The sequence below is a fragment of the Rhinolophus sinicus genome, linkage group LG07 (assembly GCF_036562045.2).
Source record: "Rhinolophus sinicus isolate RSC01 linkage group LG07, ASM3656204v1, whole genome shotgun sequence".
NCBI classification, from domain to species: Eukaryota; Metazoa; Chordata; class Mammalia; order Chiroptera; family Rhinolophidae; genus Rhinolophus; species Rhinolophus sinicus.
Window position 1 is genome coordinate 125888809 of NC_133757.1, and position 22735 is coordinate 125911543.

The 22735-nt window shown below is 46.3% G+C and overlaps 1 protein-coding gene and 1 long non-coding RNA gene across 6 annotated transcripts in view; one reads left to right on the forward strand and one right to left on the reverse strand.

Annotated features, from left to right (window-relative positions):
- Positions 1 to 22735, forward strand: part of PRSS12 (serine protease 12) — a 98470-nt gene that overhangs the window by 36482 nt on the left and 39253 nt on the right. For 2 of the 4 annotated variants that reach the window (XM_019744510.2, XM_074338568.1), the window contains exons 4-6: positions 5391 to 6902; positions 16818 to 16956; positions 19214 to 19392. In XM_019744510.2, coding sequence (XP_019600069.2) covers positions 6044 to 6902; positions 16818 to 16956; positions 19214 to 19392 — 1177 coding nt within the window. In that variant the 5' untranslated portion in view covers positions 5391 to 6043. The remainder of the gene's footprint in view (positions 1 to 5390; positions 6903 to 16817; positions 16957 to 19213; positions 19393 to 22735) is intronic. The other 2 variants (XM_074338566.1, XM_074338567.1) reach the window with 2 other exon arrangements.
- Positions 268 to 7186, reverse strand: LOC109454131 (uncharacterized). Of its 2 annotated transcripts, XR_012498262.1 has the most exons (3): positions 7037 to 7186; positions 2108 to 2461; positions 268 to 1933 (listed from the first exon to the last, which is right to left on the reverse strand). It is a non-coding gene; the product is annotated as an uncharacterized LOC109454131 (long non-coding RNA). The 2 variants fall into 2 exon arrangements; XR_012498261.1 differs by lacking the exon at positions 7037 to 7186 and having other exon boundaries at positions 2108 to 5417.

Here is a 22735-nt window from a genome sequence, read left to right on the forward strand (position 1 = left end):
TGAAGGCATTTGACATGAGCAGCCAGAAGGTCTCTAACAGATACACCGGGGAAGCTGGCAACCCATAATTTCATGAATGAGCTGTTGCTTTTTAAATAATGCATGAAATTTCATTTGCAAAATGATTGTGTACCAGGTGAAATATATGTGGACAGCCTGTGCACCTTGCTGGGCGCTCGTGGTGAGCGCCTCTGTAGACACTACGCTACATCTAAGGAAAAGTGGTGAACGCTCATTGGCGTTGTATTTGAAGAGCTCATTGTTCAATGACTGTTTATTGGCTAGCGTTTTTTTAATGAAGGCTTGTTTTTAGAGTTTACCGTAAAATTGAGGGGAAGGCACAAAGATTCCCCTACACAGCCTGCCCCTGCATACACACAGCCTCCTTCACTGTCACCCCCACAGATGGGACATCGTTACATCGATGACCCACACCGCGTCATCATCACCCGAGTCCACAGTTCACGTCAGGGTTCACGCTGCGTGTCGTACGCTCTGGGGGTTTGCACAACTGTATAGTGACATGTTTTCATCGCAAACCCTCTGCAGAGGCTCCCCCGTTCACCCCCCCTGCCGACCTGTTAACCGCTGGTCTTTTTACTTCTTCACAGTCTCGCCTTTTCCAGAATGTCATTTAGTTGGAGCCATATGAGTACAGTACGTAGTCTTTTCAGACTGGCTTCTTTCATAATAATAAGCATTTAAGGTCACTTCACGTCTTTTCATGCTGAGTAATTCTTTTTAGTGCTGAATAATCTTCCATTGTCTCTTGGCTGCCAGCTGAGGGCCAGTCACTCTGGAACATATAATTCTTTCCACTGAGGAGTTTATAATGAAGACAAGTGTGGAACAGTGTGATTGTGAGTGTGGAAATTCTGGGCACAGCACGCCAGGCTAACATATTTCAAAAGCAGAATTTGGTTAGAGAAGATTTCACAGTTTGAACGGTGCTGTGAAGGATGTGGAGAATTTTGTCAGGCTGACAAGAGTTTATTGTATAAGAGACAAATGTGTGTGGCTGTGAAAAAGCTAATGCAATCATAGGATGGTATTGAAACAAGGGCAGCATTTTTTTCCCATTGAAATCTGCAATGGGCAAATAATACCTGAGGTATTTTTGTAATTCTATAAGCTACAGTTTAATGAGGATATTGCCTCACTTGGGTTTAACCAGAGAAGGATTCCAGCCTAAGGCATGAAAATAAGAAATGGTGGAAGGAATGATGGTATTAGGTTAGTGCAAAAGTAATTGCGGTTTAAAAGGTTAAAAATAATTGCAAAGACCTCAATTACTTTTGCACCAACCTAAACTATTTAGTCAAGAAAAGAATAAAAGTCCTGATAATTGTCTTTGCATACTTAAATGATAGCCATTTGTTGGGTGTGTAGCACTTAACATACTGCTTCTACTTTGCTACAACTTTGTGAAGTACCACTGTTATCTCCTTATTACAGACTGGCAGACGTTATTTAGACAGGTTAGCAGGGATAGATGGATGCCTGGGGAGCCAGGAGCCCCAAGTCCTACCTGCACTGCCCCCCACAGGCCCCACCGCCCTATCCTCTGGCAGTGACTTCCCCAGCAGACGTTTATGCCTAGAGGCTACATGCAGGTAAATGCAGACTTTTACAGTCAGTGGGGCCTTTGATCCCAAACCCCAGAGTTTTTCCCTAGCAGAAGGCCCAACAAACGGCCTAACAGTGTTTTTCCCCCTTTCCAACCTCAACCCATACCCAGACCCACCTTTATGGTCCTGAAGGTTCCAGTGATGAAGTGAGGAGACACTAAGAAAAGGGGGGAAATGGGGCACTAACCATGGATGCTCATGCAGACTTCCGGATGTGTCACCTGACGATGAGACTGTGAAGCGACTCGAGTGGTGGGGACCAATTACTGTCAGTGTCTGCCCCCTGCCATCAGCTCATCTCTGCCCTGAAGGTGGGCAGAGAGAAGTGGGGGGAGAAAGGTGTTGTTAGTGCCCCCTGGAAGCCAAGAAGCTAATCATAGTTTCACAGGGATTTGAACCCAGGTCTGCTGGATTCAGAATCCACGTGAAGTGATCAGGAGGGTAGAACCAGAATCACAGTAGAGGAAGTAAGTTTCTACCTGGAGACACCTGCTGACTTGGTAGAAGGGAAGATTTTGCCAACAATTGGGTTTTGTAGAGATGGGCATGTTGTCTCCCACCACCACCAGTTTCCAAGCCCCGCTGAAGCCCGCGCGCCAGGAAGTTCTGGATGGGAGTCGTGTGCTGGCCCGCGAGCTGGGCTCTCAGTCCTCTCCCGCTCATTTGTGGCTGCCAGCCTGCTTGCTTTTCTGTGTGAGTGTCCCCGCCTGTGGCCACGGCCCACCTGCCGCCGAGCGATCTGAAAACCACTCATCACACTTAAGCAGACTCCTCAGGAAACGTGTTTAACTCCAAATACCAGTTGGCATTTCATTGGCTTTCATGGACCAAACCTATTGAGGGGAAGAGAGAGGACAGTCACTCACTGAGCAGAGCCAAGCCACCTCACACTTGCTACAGGCCTGGAAGGGAAAGCTAGGTGTGGCAGGAGGCAACCCCTGGCAGGAGGGTCCTCACAGGTCGGCTTCCTCCACGCAGGTTTTCACAGGGACTTAGTGGGCGGGGTTGAAAATTCAGAGGCAGCCCGGGGCTCTTCTCCCACCACAGCTGGCACCTCTCCAGTGCTGTCAACAGTTTCTTTGCATTACCTCCGTTACCCCTCTCAGAGAGCTCTCATGCAAGGGCAATTACTGTCCCTTTTCCACAGATGCCGAGCCTTTGGCTCAGAGAAGTAAGGGGACCTACCTAAGATCCCACAGCGAGTAAGCGCTGAGCCAGACTGAGCGCCAGCTTGATTCCAAGGCCGAAGATGTTTAGCTAAAAGTTCAAGAAAAAAATGTCTTTACTTCATCCCTCACCATGACAACACTCTGTGTCACCCATTGGTTCTGGTACGGCAATTTCTGTCCAATAAAAACATTACGGTGTGTCCTCATCCGCCTTATTCACTGGCTCTGGCACCGTGCGACTTCTGGCTCTTCCCCAAAGTCAAAATGACCATGAAAGGTAAACGTTTTGAATTGATTCAGGACATCGAGGCAGCTACAACAGCACAACTAAAGACACTCACAAAAGAGGACTTCCAGAACTGCTTCAGAAAGTGGCAAGAACGATGGGATAGGTGTGTTCGAAGTGAGGGGGAGTATTTTGAAGGGGATTAATGGCAATGTGTCATTTACTGTAATATATTTTTCTTTTTAAACATTCACCATATCATTTGATCATACCATGTATGTTCTTTTATTGTATCCCTCCCCCCCCCAGTGGACTGATAATGTTTTATTTCAAATCTCCTACTGTCCCTAGACAGACCCTTTAGACGATTAGATCTTTCCCCTTTATGTGAAAGAACCATGCCCCTTTTAATAATTTTTCTGCACTTGGAATTGTACAAGTAAATACTGCTTTTCTGCCATGTGTTTAAAAGCTCTTAGCCTTTCCAAATACAGGCAGTACCCAAATCGCAAATGGAACTTTCCCAAAAGTTATTTTGTGTGTTGGTTTTGGGAACTCTATAAAAATAATATGCATATTGGTTATATTTCCAAATCAAACTACACAAGAGTCATTCAGCCCAATGGATGTGAAGTAAACTGATCCCCCAAACCACCGTACAAGCAAATTTTCATATGAAAGTACAGATAAGCTGATGTGTGTGTACCCCATGACCACTCCAAGCCTGCCCCCCTTCCCTGCTGCCCTGTGGCAGGGAGACTCCCCTCAGCACTTCCTAACTTTCAGCCCGGAGGCTGAGTGAGCGAGTAGGCACCAAATCAGCAAGGCTGCTTGACAGAGCTGGAGGTGGTCCAGGTGACAGGAAGGGCTATGGGGCCCCCTGGGCTCTCTGCGTATGTGCTGGAAGCCCTGCAGGATGGCCTTCGTTTCTCACTTCCCTCTCCTTGCTCCTTTGCTGCTGCTGAGGGATTGGAAGAAGGATGGAATCATCCGTGACAGTTCTTGCAGTTGGAACGAGATGGAGTTGGCCCCTCCCCCCTGTCTTTGGCTCTGACGTCTGTGAGGGAGGGTCTGAGAGTCTGGGGGAGTGCTGCGGCTAGGCAGTGCCCGAGGCAGGCAGGAGAGGGTTCCTCCCTGTAACCTCCCCCTGCGAAACACACTGTGCCGTGATGGAGGTGGGCCTGGAAGTCGGCAATCCTGAACTTCTGTGTAGGTAGCAGTGAGGTGGGGCGCAAGAAGAGGGAAGGGGAACAGCGCAGAGGAGGGGAGTAATAGGAACACAGCACGTCTGTTTAAGTCCCACTTTGCCTGTAAAATAGAGGACAAAAGCCACATTGAGGCCCCGAAATTCATAGTCCAATTACATACCTGCCATTTTATCCTCTAAGAAAGGTACGTTTTAAAACTTAGATGATGAAATCCAGATGTGGAATTTTGTGTGGGGAGCTCCACTTTGTAATCGGTTCAATGTACGCAGGCCTCAGAAAGCCTTCAGCTCCTCTGAGCTAGCACAGAGCTGGAGGAGAGGCCAGCCTGCCCAGGGCCCTTCTCTCTGGAACTGTTTCCACAGTCTAGTCTTCTCCTCACTTCTCTCTCATTTCCCGTCTCCTAGGTGCTTAGGTGTGTGGGAACTGGGTCTGCCTGCAGCCCCCAGGCAGTGTGAGGGCAGTGCGTGCAGGAGCCCTGCGGGGAGGCAGGGGAGCGGGGCTGAGCCGGCAGGCAGGGTCCCGGAGGAGCCTGCCCTGGCCAGCAAGGGAGTGGCAAGGTGGCTCCCGTTAGAACTGTCACCTTGTTGTGTCAAGAATCTGACTGGTGCGCTCTGTGGACCCCTAATAAGCAAACCAGCCTCTCCCAGACATGTGTCTTATCTCTCTCTTCCCCAAGCACACTGTTAACCATGCTTTTGGTGTTAGTAAAAACCCAAAGTTGTGGGCAAGAGCATCTTGAATGAAAATATCTTAAATAACTATGTTCATTCAGAGAGAATCAAAGTAAAATCAAATATTTCGTTAATAGGAGAGAAAAAGCAATAAGCTGATTTGCAAAAGTTAAACTAAGATTATTTGAACTAGGTGTAAGGAATTAATTGACTTTCTAATTGAAACCTAGGTTTTAACAGTAAACATTGAAGTTATGCTCTAGTTTCCTCAGGGTGCAGTGTATTATGGGACAGTAGTTGTCCTCACTTTACAACATGATCATGCCAGACAGTGAAATATTCCTTTGTGTGGCCTTCCTTTTGCCCATTTCACTTCAGTGGCACAGTCAAGAACAACTGAAAGTCCTGACACATACAGCTCCAGTGATTTTCTTAAAATTTCTAAAGTCAACTTTTTTTTTTCCTTTTCTTTTTTCTTGGCGGGGTAGGCCAGTTGTTGCAAGGCCTCTAGTGAACTAAGGGTGAGCCAACAGCGCGCGACAGTCGGCCCCAGGCGGCCCCAGGCGGCCTCCGCTTTGGAGAGGCCACTGCGTGGGCGCAGTCAGCTCGTCCCTGACCCGGCAAAACGCGAGCAGGTGCCAGAAGGATGGACTTTTGGGAAGGATGGAGACCGGACGGATGAAGCCTCCCTGATGAGAAAGGAAGTTTGGTATTAAGAGGGCCTCGCTGAGCCCCGATAATAATGAAACAACTGGTGTCCTGGGCAGCGGGAGGAGAGTGGGAGGCAGGAAGTCGAGCGGCTCAAGCCCCTTTCCCGGGTGGGTCGGTGCAGGACTGAATTCCAGCAAATGTTTATTGGCGCCGAATCAGTGTCGGGCCCGGTGTTAAGCACCAGGAGACGAGCAGAGTGAAGCGTGGTCTTGTCCCGGAGGAGCGCAGATCAGTAAAACATTCCTCGTGGGCTTTGCTAACTTTTATCCTGGGACTTGTCAGGGGTGTGTTAGTTGCAACTAGATCCATTCACACTTTTCTTCTAAAGATTTCAAAACCGAGGCAACGAGACGTGGCGTGGGAGTGAAGGAGCGATGGCTGCGGGGACTGGTGTCGGGCTGGGGCTGCCAGGCGCAGACAAGTCGCAGCGATGCCAGCCGAGGGTCTGGGCGGCCAGACGGGAGGACCGCGGGCCGGGCGGGCCGAGCGGAGTCCACACCGGCAGCCAGGGGGCGGCGTTCCGGCTCGTGCGGCCGCGGGCCACCTGGGCGCCGGCCCTCCGCTCCCCGCCTGCCCTCTCCGCCCGCCGGCGCTGAGCCGAGCTGGAGATCTCAGCGCTGCGAGCGGCGGGAGCAGAGGCGCGCGGGGAGGGGAGGCGGTCCGCGCGGGGGCGGCGGGACTCGGGTGGGGGGTTCCAGGGACGCCGAGCCCCGCCCCGCCCCTCCTCTCCTCTCCTCCTTCAGGACCGGAGGAGCGGGGAGCATGGACCAAACCTCGCTGCTCTGGCACCATGACGCCCGTCCGCTTCGTGGCGGCTCTGATTTTAGGGCTGCTCCCCGAAGTGGTCAGCTCTGAGCCGGTCCTCCGTTACCCCCTCCACCACCGCCACCGCCATCCGCGCCTGCCGAGTCCCCAGTTTCCTTCCCACCTTCCCACCCAGCAGCGGCCGCGGAGGACGCCCCTGTCCCCTCTGGCGCGTGCCCCGCGCCCCCCGCCGGCGCCCGGTGCGCAGAGCCCGCTTGCCCTCCACGCCGGGCGAGCGATCCGGCCGCACCCGGGGGGCTGCCCCGCCGGCGGGCCCTGGGTCAACGTGACGGACTTCGGCGCCCCGTGTCTGCGCTGGGCGGACGTGCCACCCCTCCTGGAGCGGTCGCCCCCGGCGGGCTGGGCTCCACTGCGGGGGCAGCGCCACAACTTCTGCCGGATTACTGACGGCGCGGGCAGACCCTGGTGCTTCTACCGGAACGCTCGCGGCCGCGGGGACTGGGGCTACTGTGCCTGCGGACACGGTGAGCGGCCTCGGGAGGCGGGGAGCCTGCCGGCCTTGGAGAGGGCGTGGGGCGCGCCTGCAGCGGGAGGGGTAGTGGGCTTGCGTTGCCCAGGGTGATGGGAGCACCATGTCACCAGCCAAGGGCTTTGGTACCTTGACGTTAACTTCCCAAGGTGTGCTTTGCGTGTGAAGGTCGTCAGGGGTGATGGTTTCTATGCCCGGTGCTGTGCTCTGGGTGCCTGGACACCGTGTGGGCGCGCCGCGCGTGCGTGCCCGGGTGGATGTGTGTTCTCTAGGTCAGCTCGCCAGGAGGGTGTTACCATATTTCCACAAAAGGGACAAAACAAAGGAGGAGATAACGTTTCTAATTACTTGTTTAGAAAACGGAAATGTTAAATCTAATATGACAACCAATAACTTTCCCCCCTCCCCATAGACCCCGCTTTAGAAAAATGTGGTAGAAATTTTGCCGTACTTCCACCTTTGATCTGTATTTGAAAAAGGATGGCAAAATTTCTGTGCCAAAATAAAACTTGTCAAAATAATGTTCACATTCTGTGGCAGAGTGTGGTGAATACCGGTGAGTGAAGGAAAACAAAGGGGAAAGAGATACAATAGTAGCTATTTAGGGAAGAAGCAACTTGAAATAGGCAAGCGCAGCCTTCAAGAATGGCATTATTTGCTGTGTGTGCTATTTGTGGAAAATCAGGATTAATTGATAAAGAGATAAAGTTGGTAAAATGTTTTAGTTTTGTGGTAATAAAAGCATCACGTTACTAGATTTAATGTAAGTGAATAATCTGCCTTTGAACAGTGCTTCGTTTTGGGATTTTGTTTAATATGAGCCCCCCCCCCAATTTAATAGCTGAGGGTGAAAAACCTTATGCTTCAAAGTTTAAGTTTCCCTTCAAAAAATTGGTGGCAGCTCTCCATCAAGCTGTGGGGCAGGGGTTTCATGACTCGGGACTGTGAAATGTGCTGTACTGGGTGCTTTTGAAGGTGACTTGGAGGTTAGCTTTCCCAGTGCCGTCTTTTCCTCCAGACGTTTTTATTTATCTGTGCCTTCAGTTGCATTAGCGCTTTGAGCTAAAGGGAAGTTATAGGGAGGTTCAGATCAATTGTCCTTCACCCTACAGGATGAAGTCATCGCTGTACTTGAGTCTCAGGAACAGAATGCCAATGTGGCTGTAAAAAAACTGAGCTGACATCAAGCAAAGAGCCCTAGCGCTGTTTCATCATTTACTGTTAGACTGTTCGTAGTAAAAGCTCATGTTTAGTAAACATCACCGTTTTTTCATTTTCCTACTATTATGTTTCATGTTTCCTGTTTTATATATAGCTATAGAAAGAAAAAAATGGAATTCAAAGTGAGAACACTATAGTGATGCATTATTGCTCTCTTTCTGACTCATAACTTTTAACGTTGTATTCCACACGAGGGGAGTAGCTTGTCCTGTGATTCCTCCCACCCCCTTGTGTAGAGTAGAAATTTAAACCTAACAGCAGTGCACATTCTTCGTGATGCCGTTATATTCATGGCTAAATCTCACCAGACAAATCTCCAAACACTGCATCATAGCTGTGCCCAAGAGAAACAAAAGAAACCACCAAGATGAGAGATAAATGCCCCTTTCCCCCCAAAAAAGAAAACCCCCACAAAAAAGATAGGAAAGCAGTCTACTGACTGTGTAATAATTACTGTCACAGACTCAGTCTTGATAGCGCGTTCTGTCATTTGCTTCTCACCTTCTGATTGGGCATAACTCATACCTTCGAAACGACTGCCATATTCTGAACTTGATGGCTTTTTGGCCCTAATTTCATGTAGGAGTGCGCATGAAGCTATCATGGCGTGGTGAAAGGAATAGGGAATCTGGCTTCAGAAAACACGAGTTGTTGGTGTTGGCTCTGCCAGGAGCTGTGCAGTGTTGGGTAAGACTCCTATGCCCCAGAGCTGTTGTTTCCTTATCTGGAGAAAAGCAAGTTTTGAATGGACTGGTTCAAGGACTTCTCCAGCTGTGAGAACGTCCCCAGACAACATGGCCCGATGATAACTGCTAGGCTTTCCTGAGCATTCACTACCTGGCGGATGCTAGGCTAAGCGTGTTCTATATAAGTTTTCCCGTTGAATTCTCATGGCGTCATTATAAGGTAGCGAGTGCACATTTTCACTTCACAGCTCCTTTTGCTCTAGTGCTTTAATCATATAAGCATGTTGAAATATCTGTGCAGTCTAATGGTCCTATTTTTTGTGGCTTACAGGCTCCTCTAAGGACAAGAAAGGGACTTATGTTTGGTCCAAAGCACACGATTTCCAGTCTCTTATGATTTGAAAATATTCAGGGTTTTCTTTCTTTTTCCCTTTACAAAAAGTGACTAGGACAAAAGGAAAGAACATTTGTAGTAATGAGATCCCTTCTCTAAAAAATAAGCCGGAGGCCCGAGTTACATATCTGGTTGCATCAAGAGAAATGAGGAAGTCGGGGCCCCAAGGTGGGGAGCTGGTTGAAGCCTAGTTGAAGCGGTGCTGGGATCTCAGGTGAGTTGGGCAGGCTGGGTCACCCCAGCGGCTGGAATGTCTGAGAAGGAGAAAGGTGGTGTCTGGGCCCTGCTTGTGTGAGACTTGCCGATTGGGAATTAAGGATCACTGGGGGGAGCGGCACACCCTGAGTCAGCCCAACTAGTGAGTTCTCCTGAGCAGGAAAGTCGTCTGGGGAGCGTTACAATGGAGATACCTGGGCTCTAGTTTATGTTTTCTTTGGATCTGGCTCAAGAATGTGCATTCCTGGTGGGCAGTCAAGGTGGTTTGGATGCCTCAGACCTTTTGTCCCAGTCAGGGAGAGCGATGGAGGCCATCAGAACACACATAAAACACAGTGGTGGGTGATCGTGCCGACCACCTGGGTCCACCATTCTGTGACTTCCCCCTGCAGGTGAGGACCAAGGTAAGGCACGCTATGGTAGCTTTTGTGTGGTTTAGAAAATGGCAGCACTGGCGTTTCTGTGACCAGTGTGGGACAATGACAACTTAGTGTACCAGCATCTGGTTATTAACTGAATGCGAGCCAGGTTAGTCTCACGGTTCTGCAGGAAGAATGAACGGGCAAGTGACCCCTCCCTGCCCAACAATACCTTAGAGCTGCAGTAACTTAGAGCTGCCTGACGAGGAAGGGAAGTCACTTTCCAGTCTCTGTTGGTCAAGGCAGATGGGCAACTTGTTTGACACTGGGTTAGGAGGTCCTCTTGGCTATAGCAGCCCAGTGGCACCCAACCACAGGTGACTGATGACTTATGGGAGGAACAGGTACAATAAATGATAATGCTCCGGTACCAGAAAGAATGACTCATCGATCTGACCTTTGTCATGTTCCTCTGATCCATTCACGTGCACTGCCCACGCAAATCTCCTGCATCAAAACAAATAGAGAGAGCGGACTTGCGGGAAGAGAACTATTGCTAACATGCCGTACTCTTTGAAGCCCATCTGGTGTTTGAAGTGAATGTTAATTAAGAAGTTGGCTGAAATCTGTCCCTTCTTTTAAATGCTGCATCTTGATTTTGTGTAGCAGGTGCTGAAATACATTTATTAACAATGCCAGATTTGATATATTTCCTGGCTGGATTTTACATATTGAGTTCAATCTGCTTTTCCGGTAAGGCAGATAGAAAGTACTGTGACCTAGGGTATTATCTGACTGTTTGTGTGAAGATGTTTTTAAGAAGAAAATGAGATACCCAGTTACTATTGCCTTTTATGAGTGACTGTCTGGGACCACATACGCGTACGTGTAATAGAGAAGTGCTTATGATAATGTTAAGAAGAAAAGATAGATACAAAATGTATATACATTATGACTAACTGAAAATAAAAACGCCTGTGGTAAATTTGGAAGAGAAAACAAATGATAATTATGAATGTGGGTATGCGTGTGGCTTGGAGCGTTTAGGATGGTTTCGATGGCCAAGAATGGAAAACCCAATTCACAGTGACTGAAGTAATAAGGATCTTGGTGTTCCTATTACAAGAAGTCAGCCTCCAACATGGTCCAGCTCTGTTCCTCTGCTACTCTCTTGACACCTTTGTTCTCTAAATGTGGCTTTTATTATTATGCTAGTGGTTATTCCAGGTTTCACACTGAGATAGAGCAATTTGCAGAAGAAAGAGAGGGCCCCTCTTCACACAGGCCCCCTAGAAAGAGCAAGGGAACCTTCCTAGAATTTCCCACAGACTTTCTCCCGCATTCCACTGGCCAAGACTGTGGCATTCTCAGAAAGGAAACTACAACGGGCATGGTTACCTAGATAGCCAGGATCCAGGCCCGCACACGTGGGGACAGCCCCGCAGGAGGAAGCAAAACAGTTGTGGTGCAGAACCAACTGGGTCTGCTCACAAGTGTGGTTAGGGGGTTGTCCTTACATTTGGGGAACTTAGTGCAATTAAAAATAGTCATAAGTAATTTTAAAAATCATGCTATGAAACCCTACATGCATTTTCTTAACAATATGTGGATGAAACATTTCCACCCAGATTTGATTGGTAAAGCATGTTTACTTGTTTTAAGTGAAACGGATAGTTCCATACTTGTTAGGAATATGGATGTTAGGAAAACATGGTTTAATTCTAGATCTTAAGCATCCCCCACTCCCGCCCCTGGATTGACTCAAAGACCCGCAGTCCTCTGAAATGCCCCCTTCTGTCTGCAAAGTAGGCAGCCATCCTGCTGCGAGTTGGGAACGACTGATTCAGACTGTCTTCTACCTGGTTGACGTGTCCTTGTTAGGAAATCAGGAAAAGGTTATTTTTGCCTCTTTACCATCTTCCTTTTCCAGAGTAGTTCCCTCCTCTTACCCCTCCTCTCTCTTCCTGCGAATCAGTGCAATAGTAATAAAAATGTTGTCTGCAATGCACTAAAGTCATGAGATTTTTTTTTCCTCTCCTACAAGCCAGGCTTGCATATTCGGCGTCAATGCCTTTTATTAGGATCACCAGAGAGATACAAAGAGTGGGAAATGCTTATTCTTGCAACAAGACAAGGATATATTCATTAAATGTTTACTGCGCTCACACTGGGAGCAGAATTTACAAAGATGAATAAAGTCACCTGTGTCCTCTGGTAGAGGACACCCACCCTCTGACTGAGATGTCAGAAGAATATTAAGCATTTTCATTACCTCTCCTATGATACCTGCCCTGGGAGACAGATAAGAAGCTCGCTATTAGGAGTAGTTTGAGTTTATCACCCAGTGCTGTACAGTCAAATGGTAATACTCAGACCATCTGCTCATGTGTGAACAGTTCAGAGACACACAACTGGTGAAATTTTCTGCTAGGGTTATATGCATCTAATGTTAGTGTACCATAACTTTACAATGTATGGAGTCTTCTTCTTTTGCGTTGTACTGTATAATGTTTTAAACCAAGAAATGATTGATAAGGTTTGTAAGTTTCTAATAAACCCAATGTAAATGGGTAGCCTTGCTTATTCGGAGGATACTCCCTGATTTTGAACTAGACCAGTTCAGATTCTCTTCTCAGTACTAACGTCTACATGAATAATACATGACAATTAATATGAATTATAGATGTGAAGTAATGGAGGCAGATTCAGTTCAGTTGGATCTCGGTTCAGGGGGATGCTCCATACGTTAAAAATGATTTGCTCTCGTTTTGACATGGCATGATTCAAGAAAATCTACCAATTCACAATGCTAAAACTGGTTTCAGTCATGAGTGAATATAATCGTAGACAAAAATAGGATAACTTAGTACTGCCAAATAGGACATAGGAAGAAAATAACATCAAAGTTAATCTAGCCTCCCCTATTGTACGTGAAAAGTTCAACTGACAGCCCCCAATTCAGTTATTTTTAGGCGATGCAAATTTTCTGTATATTTCATAAGTATGATAGGACATGGGCAGTTAATATATTTCCCAGTGTTGCTTTTGGTGTAACACATAGGACTGCATTTAATTCTTTTGTCAAATATGTGGACTAAATTGTCTAATGTGTAATAGGCTTTTTCCTATTCTTTTTTTCCCTATTCTTTTGAATAGTTCATAAACTGAATTTTCTGTATCACTTTCAGCATTACATATTACTTTTTGTCAAGAGTCTGAACAATAACTGATGTTACCAGCATGCGTTCTTTTCTGATCCCGCTACAAAGATAGAAATGGCTAAAATTAATTATTTTGTGCCTCTGTGAAGTTCAGTAATAGATGAGAAAGGATTTCTGTGATAACGCTATTTTACTCATTTATCAAACGGTGATTTTAAAAGATTAACAATATTTATTATTAATTCTATTCGGAAAACTCTACTGAGATGGACCTTTTCTTTTTGTTGTTCTTTTCTTTCTCTTCAAGCGAGCGAATGCTATTGTCTAAGTACGTTTGACACAGGTAACTAGATAGGCGTATCTCTTCATTTGGTGACCTTTGCAGGGAGGTGGATTTAGAGAAAAAGGCAGCTGAGCTTCAGTTCTTTTCCTGACATTGCTTGTAGGCCTCCTTGCAGCCCTGCGTATGAGGAGGTACGTGGCCCAGGAGCCTTAGTACCACAGCTGCTGCTTGCGCTGCTGTCACCACAGACTGATTGGCTTAAACAACAGAGACTGACTGTTTCACAGCCTGGACACTCCAAGTCCAAGATCGAGGTGTGGGCAGAGCCAGGCTCCCGCTGAAGGCACGAGGCGCGGAGCTGTTCCAGGGCTGTCTCCCAGCTTCTGCTGCTTCCCTGGCTGTGGGCGTGCGAGGCCAGTGTCAGATGGCCTCCCCCTCTGTGCGTGTCTGTGTCCACATATGTCCTTCGAATAAGAACTCCGTTATATTGGACTAGAACTCACCCCGATGACCTCCTCTTAACCTCGTCCTCTGCAAAGCCCGTTTCCACACAAAGTCACATTCGTAGGGCCTGGAGGTTAGGACTTGAACATCTTTTCGGGGACACAGTATTCAACCCACCACAGTAACCTTAAAGGATGACAAACCAATGAGACTGCAAAGGGAATTTTAATCTAGTCTGCGCTGCTTCTCCCATTACCTTGTATTGATCGAGACACGTAAAATGGTTACAGGGAGCCCCGTGCAATGTCTTTTTGTTTGGGGAATTCCTGTTTTCTAGCAGTTGCCCATAGAGCAAATTTCTATAATATGAATCTTTTATATTCCTTTTCTTTATGAAGCTGGAGCTATAACTACATAGAAGAAAAATGGTAGTACAGTAAAATGACAAAAAAGTTCCACATTTTTGGAAGAGAATCAAGATAATTGAATTCTGAGCATCATTGGACCTTAGCACATTTCACCTTTAGGTGGTTGCAATACCAGCAGACTGGTACAGTTGACTGTTTTTTTCCTTTTCTTTTCTTTCCTTTCTTCTCACTTCACTTTTGTTTTTGGACCAGTTCATTTCATGAACTCAGGACTCCTCTCCATGACATGCCATCACGCATAACTTTACAGTCCAGACTTTCTGCACTCGCTGGGTTAGTGTATACATTTGTTATGCCTATTACAGTTGATCTAAAACCTCTGTTTGAGACTTCAGATTTTAAATTATTTTCGACACATTTTAAAAATAGGACTATTTAGAACAGAATAGTTTTCATCAAAATGGCACTTGAGAGACTTAGAGACAAGAGCGGTCCTGGGTCCACTGGGTGCGGTCCACGGACGTTAGCTCAGACCAGGGGCCATCACCGAGTGACCGGCTGGAAAAGAGAGTGTGGACGAAGGAGGAGGGAATCACGTTTTGATAATGAAAGATGGTGACAATTGAGCAGTTTTTGCCAAATAAAGAATCTGGTCTAGAATTTATCCGAAGAACTTTATTGTTACTAGGATAGCAATATCAGTGATTTTACCAGGGCATGACCTTTGTGGACTGCTTTACTGTTTCATCCTTTTAAGACCATGCTTCCCACAACTGCAAATATTTGTGTTCACTTGTAAAGGAAAGTTGGATGAGAGCTGCACATTTCTTGCCACACAGCAGATACAGTGAATTCAGGCTTTCACAGCATGTCTGAAACATCAGAGACATGATGGCAGAACTGGTAGTTGACTGGAAACAACTCTATTATTGTTCTTAGATGGGTGTTGAGGTAACAGTTACACTTCATGCAGTTTTCACCTTCTCATCTCTAAATGCCTTATATTTTTACATGATATGCATGCATCATTTCTTCTTGATAGCCTTTTAGTGATTTAGGCACTTTTTTATATTTTATTCTGATTATTTAACCTGTGTAAGTAGATGTCCAGTTTGTTTCCACTATGAGAATTTTCAACCTTTTGACTTGAGTCATTTGATGGAGGGTGGGGACTAATAAAGAGATAATAGAGTAACTATCATTTCAAATACTGTTTGAGGTGAACAAATGAAGTCCTTCAAAGGAAATAGACCGCTGGCATTTGTAAAATGCCTAATACCATGTGGGTCTCTAGAGAAGAGATTTTGTGATTAAAACATCGTTAAAGTTCCTTTAAACTCTTCAGACATTTTTCTTTAAAAATATTCGGCAGTTCACACTTTTCACTGAGTGAGACAGGGCTTCCTCCTGCTTACCCTGAATTGAAGAGGTTTAGGATATATGAATGAGTTTTAGATTAGCTGCCGTATGAGAGACCATGCCCATGTCCTCCCCTGAATAATCAGGCCTTCGCAGTTCTATGCTTCGTCTCCATCTATTATTGCCTTTTGTTTGAATTAAATAACACTGTGTTTGTCATGAAAACTAGGATCTGCTTTTCTTAAATAGTTACATTTTTTTTTTCAAGGATGACAATGTGGAAAATAATAATGGTAGATGACTAGGCTAGTGAAAATGACATGGATGGATAATTTGTGAATCTAATAGTTTTGCAAACATTTAAAGCCATGTATAATAACTTCAAAATGTGCCAAATATGCTAGAATTTTTGGTAAGACTTAATTTCTTAACCTACAAAATAAAGGCCATCCTAAGTGACTTCTCATAGAACTTTGTCAAATCTTAAGTTGTCTGAGTTGGATTTTGTCTGTTGAAGTTTCCCAGTTGCTGCCCTTCATAAGGACCCCCCAAACCAGGGCCCATGAGAAGAGGAATGGAGGGCCTCCATCCACACTAAAGGCTGGGACTGAAAGTGGTAGTTTTCCTGGGGGTGCTGGAACTTAAATGTTCTCTCTTTTAAAGATTGAGAAGAGTGACTTAAATCGTGGACTATGGAACAGCTAAGTGGAGATGATATGTGAGGGGAAGTGAATTTCCAGGGCCATCCAGTTACGCCAAACCATTCTACTTCCGCATGGTGGTTTCCTTAAGACCAAGAGGCGATGCTTTCAACACTAACCCCATTTTGGAATCATAGACATAATCTTTAGAATGGTCATGACTACTAACTACTTGAGATTAGAGGGGGACAAGCATTTTACTCTTTCTTAGTGGAAAAACAAATCATAGATGGATGATACAACACAGCCCATAACAGCTAAGTTACAAGTGGATGATAGACTTTTGTTTCTGTGTTTCTTGCATGACTTCTTCACGTGAAGAAGGAAGGTGATACATAAATGATAAGCACTTCCTGTGGGATGTAATCTAACACTCGGGATGCAATATCGGACGTTATATGTTTCCACTTTTCCCCTTTTAAAATTGTAATTGGGCTTTCTGTTTGCCTACGTAAAAAATAAGGTTTAAGTAGCACTGACATCGGGATGTTAATTACCAAAACAAAAAACAAACAAAAAAAACCCACCAGGCGAAAGCATCCCTTAAAGAAAGCAGCACGCGCTGTGCACACTGGAGGCCAGTCACTCTGACTGGGAGTCTCACCGCCCCGCCCCCCCCCACACACCCCCATGGAGAAATCCTGTTAACTGAGGTCTGGTTCTGAGTGTTCAGATGATTATTTGCTGTTAAAGGATTTGGGGTTATTTTCCACTTTAGGGTCAGTACGACTTCGCGGTGGCAAAAGTGAGTTTGAAGGCACAGTGGAGGTGTACGCTCACGGTGCTTGGGGCGCAGTCTGCGGCAGTCACTGGGATGACGCTGATGCCGCTGTCATTTGTCACCAGCTGCAGCTGGGGTGAGTTCGCCCATCCTCCACCAGATAAGTATGCGGATGGCTGAGAATGATGGGGGGCACCTGTCACCCATTGTTGCCCTGGAAAGGCTCCGTGCTCTCCTCACTCTCCTTTCCCTCAACAGAGTTATAAAGAAAGGGCCCTGGGTGGAGGGAAGGAGCTCTCTCACTCGTTAGGTGCTCCAAATGTCTTCACATATCACTACCCTGCTGACTAGGAAACGGGCAGATGCTAAGTCGTCAGAAGGTAAAAGCATCAATTGGTGTTTGTCTTGAACCAAATAATCGTTTAGTCCTCGGAAGCAGAATTTGATTCTAAGAATTGTCACTTCTCAGTAACCACGCAGCCAGCTCTAGGTTGCTATTACTTGCTTTTAACTGTCTCCCTGTAGCCACCCACAGATCCACTTCTGTGTGTGAAGGAGGTGATGTTCCCCAGTGCCCTTGTCCCGCGACCGGTTGGGGGACGTCCAGGCGTTACCCAGGTGATGCAGGGCCGTCCCGGGTCGCTGCCGGCTCCTTCCCAGCCTGGGCCCTCTCCTTAACACGGACCAGGGTCCGCTGGCCTCCACCTCTGCCTGGTGCCAGGTGGCTTCACCAGAAACAGAGGCTCCATTTTGGAACAAGAGGTTTTGATTTTGTTGTTATTTTTATTGTTCTTTTTTCTGAGTACACATGCTGTTTGTTTTTCTTTACCTTTGTCACCAGAGATCTTTAGAAAGCCAGAAGATACCTTGTTATGGAAAACACGGGTCTGAAAGACTGAGCGAAGGGTTGCAATGTACAGATATTTTGCGTTAATAATCAGTGAGCTATAGTATCTATTATGTGACGCTAATGAAAAGGTTAGTCAAATCCAGTCAGGTTGGTAAGAACTTTGCCAGCTGCCTCCCTTCCTGGTGGGAAGGTGAGGAAGGAGCATTTAGGAAAGGCAAATTTGGAGGCTTAAATTTTGTTCAGACTTTTGATGCGATTAGAGCAGCAAATAGGTTTAATGTACTAAACTCATTTTTAAAAATGAGCATTGGTATAAATCAGGATGAAAGAAGGAGGGAGGCTGGAGTCTGGAAAGTGTATGGCGTTAGGAATGTCAATTACTGATTTTGGTCACGAAGAATGTTCACTTGGTGCTTTTTCTTCCGAGGTCTGAAGACCTAACCAGTTTGCAGGCTGGTGTCAGCGTCTTCCTTCGTATACATATGTCCATGTGCTTTTATTACCCCTGAGAAGCAGGGAGGGACACAGTGCCCTGTGAGACTGCCATGAGAAGACAGGGACACTAGTGCAGACGTGAACGCGTGTGCTTGCCCGTCCTCTGACTGATGAAAGAATGCAGACTGTTGGGCTGCGAGTGCACACTGCAGGGAAGCTGACCCGCGTACTCTGGCATCTCTCAGTTGTCCGCTTTTTAGCAAAAGCATCAGACAATTGGAGCAGAGCACCCCAGCATTATTGCTGTTAAGACACATTAGTATTTTAGACGTACCCCAAATATTTACTGTTTGATTGATGGAAGCTGTTGCATAGAGACAGTTCTAGAGATTACCATGTTAATCAGATAAGCATTTAATCTTTTTAAAATTTAATATCAATTTGTATGTATCAGAGGTTACTTATAAAGTATATAGATTAGATGAGTTCAAAGCAGAGCTTATCTGCATGTTATTATTTTATTAATTGGTTTCAAAGTCTTGCTGGCATGTACTACATACAAGGTTATGAAAATGTGAATAAGTTTCCTCTCTTGATATTATCTTGCTTGAATATAGTAACAACAGTCATTTTGAAAATGCTAGGCTGCAGTGTTGGAGTAGAAAAGGCCCTCCTGGCATCTAGACTTCTCCTTTTCTACATCCGAAGGCAGAGCTTGGAGACACTCAGCTTAGAGTGATCTACAGCTGAGTCCACACTAGAATCCAGGTCTCACTGGGCCACATGATATATCCCGTCCACAAGGTCACCCCGGTCCCCTCATTGCATCTTTCGTAGTTGCCCATTGTCTTCTAAAATCAGCCACAGATAGGAATGGCACGCACAAACCACTGGTTGTTGAAGCTTGATTAAGAATTCTGATTGACATAGGTAACGACCCGGGTTCTGATCTGACGTTTTGAGTTCTTTGAAACTTGTGTAACCCATTATGTTTTTCTTTTCTTTCCACATCCATCTTTATGGCTTTCTTGCATTTTAAAAACTCCAAATGCTTTGATAACAATTCACCTACATTTGGAAAACCTCACATCGGTCGTTATACTTCCAGAAGAAAAGGAATAGCAAAACAAGCCCCGTTTTCCAATCTGGGCCTTATTCCCATTTACTGGAGCAATGTCCGTTGCCGAGGAGACGAAGAAAATCTACTGCTTTGTGAAAAAGACATCTGGCAGAGTGGGGCATGTCCTCAGAAGATGGCAGCTGCTGTCACGTGCAGCTTTTCCCATGGTAAAAAAAATATTATTCTTGTTTTACTTTCATTGTGTGTTCCACAGGATTCCAAATGATACAAGTGTCTTAGTTAAGTCTCTTCCTGAAAGAGTTTAAAGACAGACGAAGCCGGAATCCTCACGTCCTGCAGTCTAATTCAGCAGGCTTCAGTCGGAGTTTGTCTAACGATTTGAATTCCGTTGGACCTCACTTTTAACATGCTTTCTGTTTTATCTAATTTGCTTACAGAACTGTTTTATACTGCGTATGAAACACTTTTTGTTGTTTTCATATGGAAAATCATGATGGAATCAAGGTAGAAGGTCATCTTGAAACCAGATATAAAATACAGCACTTATAACAAAATATGTTTGCTTAGGGGATGAAATATGACCGTGGTAGCGGTGTTCTCCTTTGGGTCGTAGACAGCACATCCCATGAAATGAGTCTCTCCCTTGGATAAGGTCTCCTTCCAAGCCTCGTCCCTACCCTGGGCACGAGGCGACCAGCATATAGGGATACGCATGCGTTCATATGAACGTAAGTGCAGGAGGGGACAGCTGTTTTTCAGTGGCTGATGGGTTTCTGCAGATCATGGTACATGGTGATGTGTGACCACAGCCTGAGGCGACCGCACTGCCACAGCATCCCTTTGGCATTTTCCTTCGGGTAGCAACACGAGCAGATGTCCCAGGTCTTGAAGTGCTAGCAGCTAGTCCCGGGCAGTGGTTTCTGACTGAGTACAGGTTTGGAAAGAAGAACAAGGCTCCCACCAGAGAACGTACAGAGACCCAGTTTAGTCCCTCCTGTGAGTGGGCTGGAAGCCCCGAGGCTGTGGCACAGGCTGGGCACAGGGGTGCCCTGAAAGCCGCAGGCCGTTCTGGCTGGGCGAGGTGCATGCGACGTCCCGATGTGTGTAGTGTCCCCGTTTCTTCCTTGCTTCCCCACCTTTGGGTACAGCTGCTTTTGGCAAGTGCACGTTTATGCGCTGCTGCTCCAAGGATGGTGTGAGGCGGCCTCCGTGGTGCTTTTGCAGAGCACTGCTCGCATTTGTGCTCTACCTGGCTGGTAAAGGCTCAGGGTTTTTCAAGTAGTGAGGTAAGTGAAAGCTTTGCAACAATAACTTTTCCTTCTGGGATACCTATTTCCCCCTTTTAACCCTTCCTACTCTATAATCTATCCACTTGTTTATATTCTGGTTGCAAAGGTAAATTTAAGGTCATTTATAAATTGGAAGTAAGAATGAAAAACAGATGCTCTGGTGGGAAGTTAAATGAGAAGTAAAAGCGAGGCGCTCAGACAGCCATCACCGAGTCCGCCCTCAGGCCCTGTGGGGGACCTTCCACACGTCCTTTCAGCAGGGAGCTACCTGTTAGTGTCTCGTTGTCTCGTCCAACCGCTGTGCCCACACTTATGGAGTAGACTGTGTACACAATCCGGATGTAGGAAATAACCTACATGAAAACGCCTGGGACTTGTATTTGCCCGTAAGTTAAGCATGAGTCACACATGCCACCGAATTCTCTTTCTAATGATTTTTTGTGTGTTTGCTGGGAGGATGTAGGATGTTGACTCAGTTTTGTCCTTGAGCTTTTCTATATTTTCACAATTACTTATACAACCAGAAAAACCACATGTTTTAAAATTAAACACGACCTTGAAAAATGGTAAGGTAATATGCCATGATGGTTCTGGCTTGCAGGTGATTTAAATTTCCTCTTTGAAAATGTTTGTTTCTTAGTTTTCTCTAAGCTTACCGTGGGGGTAGGCGTAGAGGAGGCAGACGATTGGCATGTAAACTGTTAAGTCAATGAGAATTTTAAGTATACATATATAATAACTCAAGAAACTTACACATTTTTTCATCATTTTTTTTCTATATTTTCCAAGCTTTTTAAATGAAAAATAAACATGATTACATGCAAATTTGTTTCCTGCCATAATTCAGCTGTCAGTTACTTATGAGAAGCTAATATATAATATTACAATACTAAGGGCAGTTATGCTGATTAAACCTATCTTGGTCCTTTTACAAACGGCAAGTGCTAGCTGACTGATGTATTACAGATTGATCAGAGTACGAGTGTACGCAGATATGCACTGATCTGAATCTCGGCTGCAAAGCTCACATATGATATTTGAATATAACTATGCATATCCAGATACCACTCACTGACAGCCGCTTACGCTGGAGGAGTTAGAGGCATAGTTCATGTGGGTGAATGATTAGTCAGCCTTGGCAAAAGGTGCCACTAAATTCCCTCACAGGGACCCAGCCTGTTCTGAACCTTTCACCATATCACATCCTTTATTCCAGAAAAATCAGGCTGCCTCACTGTTTCCCAAGCACACTCAACGCTGTGCTTCAGTGCTTTCTCATTTTGCCTGACACACACTCCCCATCTCTGACTTCTGGAATCTTCCACCTTGGCCCTCCTCTGCTCCCAGCCTCTTCAGGAGAGATACCATGACACCCCCCCCGCCCGACACCCCCCAGTGGTGGGCAAGCTGCCTGGCTTCTGAGCCCCTGGTGGGTCTTCTTGCTGACCTCTTGTCTGTACTCTGTTTGTCCTGTCCTTGGGCAGACGCGGCCCTAGGGCTTCGAATGCCCTGTAGCACCTGGGCCACACCGTGCACCCAGCAGCTGCCACGTACCTGTTTATTAGCCAGAATGGGATGAGTGCGTAGTGCCAATCATCTCTCCCGGTTGGGGACAGGCTTTTCTCACTTGCCGGTCCAGTAGTCAGCGTGTTTATTCCCTGCCTTCTCTGTGCTCGGTGCCTGACACACAGTGACAGGGAAAGCACTCTCTCTGTCCTCAATTCCAGTGGAGAGGACGCAGAACTTGGCATGAAACCGTGAAATCAATGATGATTTTCAGTAAACATGAGTCCTCCGAGGAAGACACAGGAGGCAGTGTGGTAGGAAGGCCCTTACTTAGGGAGCTCTGTTAGCTGGGGTTGCCAGGGCTGGCCTCCCGCAAGAAGGACGTTTCCAAGTTGAATAATGCCAAGGAGGTGGCCTTGTGAACATCTGTGGGAGAATCCGCAGCAGAAGGAGCAGCCAGCACGCGGCCCCTGAGGTAGCGTCCAACTCCAAGTGTCCGGGCGCAGAAGGAAGAGGGCTGTCGCCTAGTGGGCGAGGCCAGGAACAGAGAGAAACTCAGAAGCCCACAAGGGCTAGGCAAGGCCACCGTGGGCCACAGGGGACCTGCCCTGGGAAGCCTTTGCTGTTTGATTTGGACCCAGATGAATTTTCAGTCTTGTTTTTTGAAGCTACTGGCCGTGATGTCCACCAACTTGTTATAATGTGTTAGATGTTAATTTTGACTTGGTTCCACAGATGTAAACACATTTCTGTA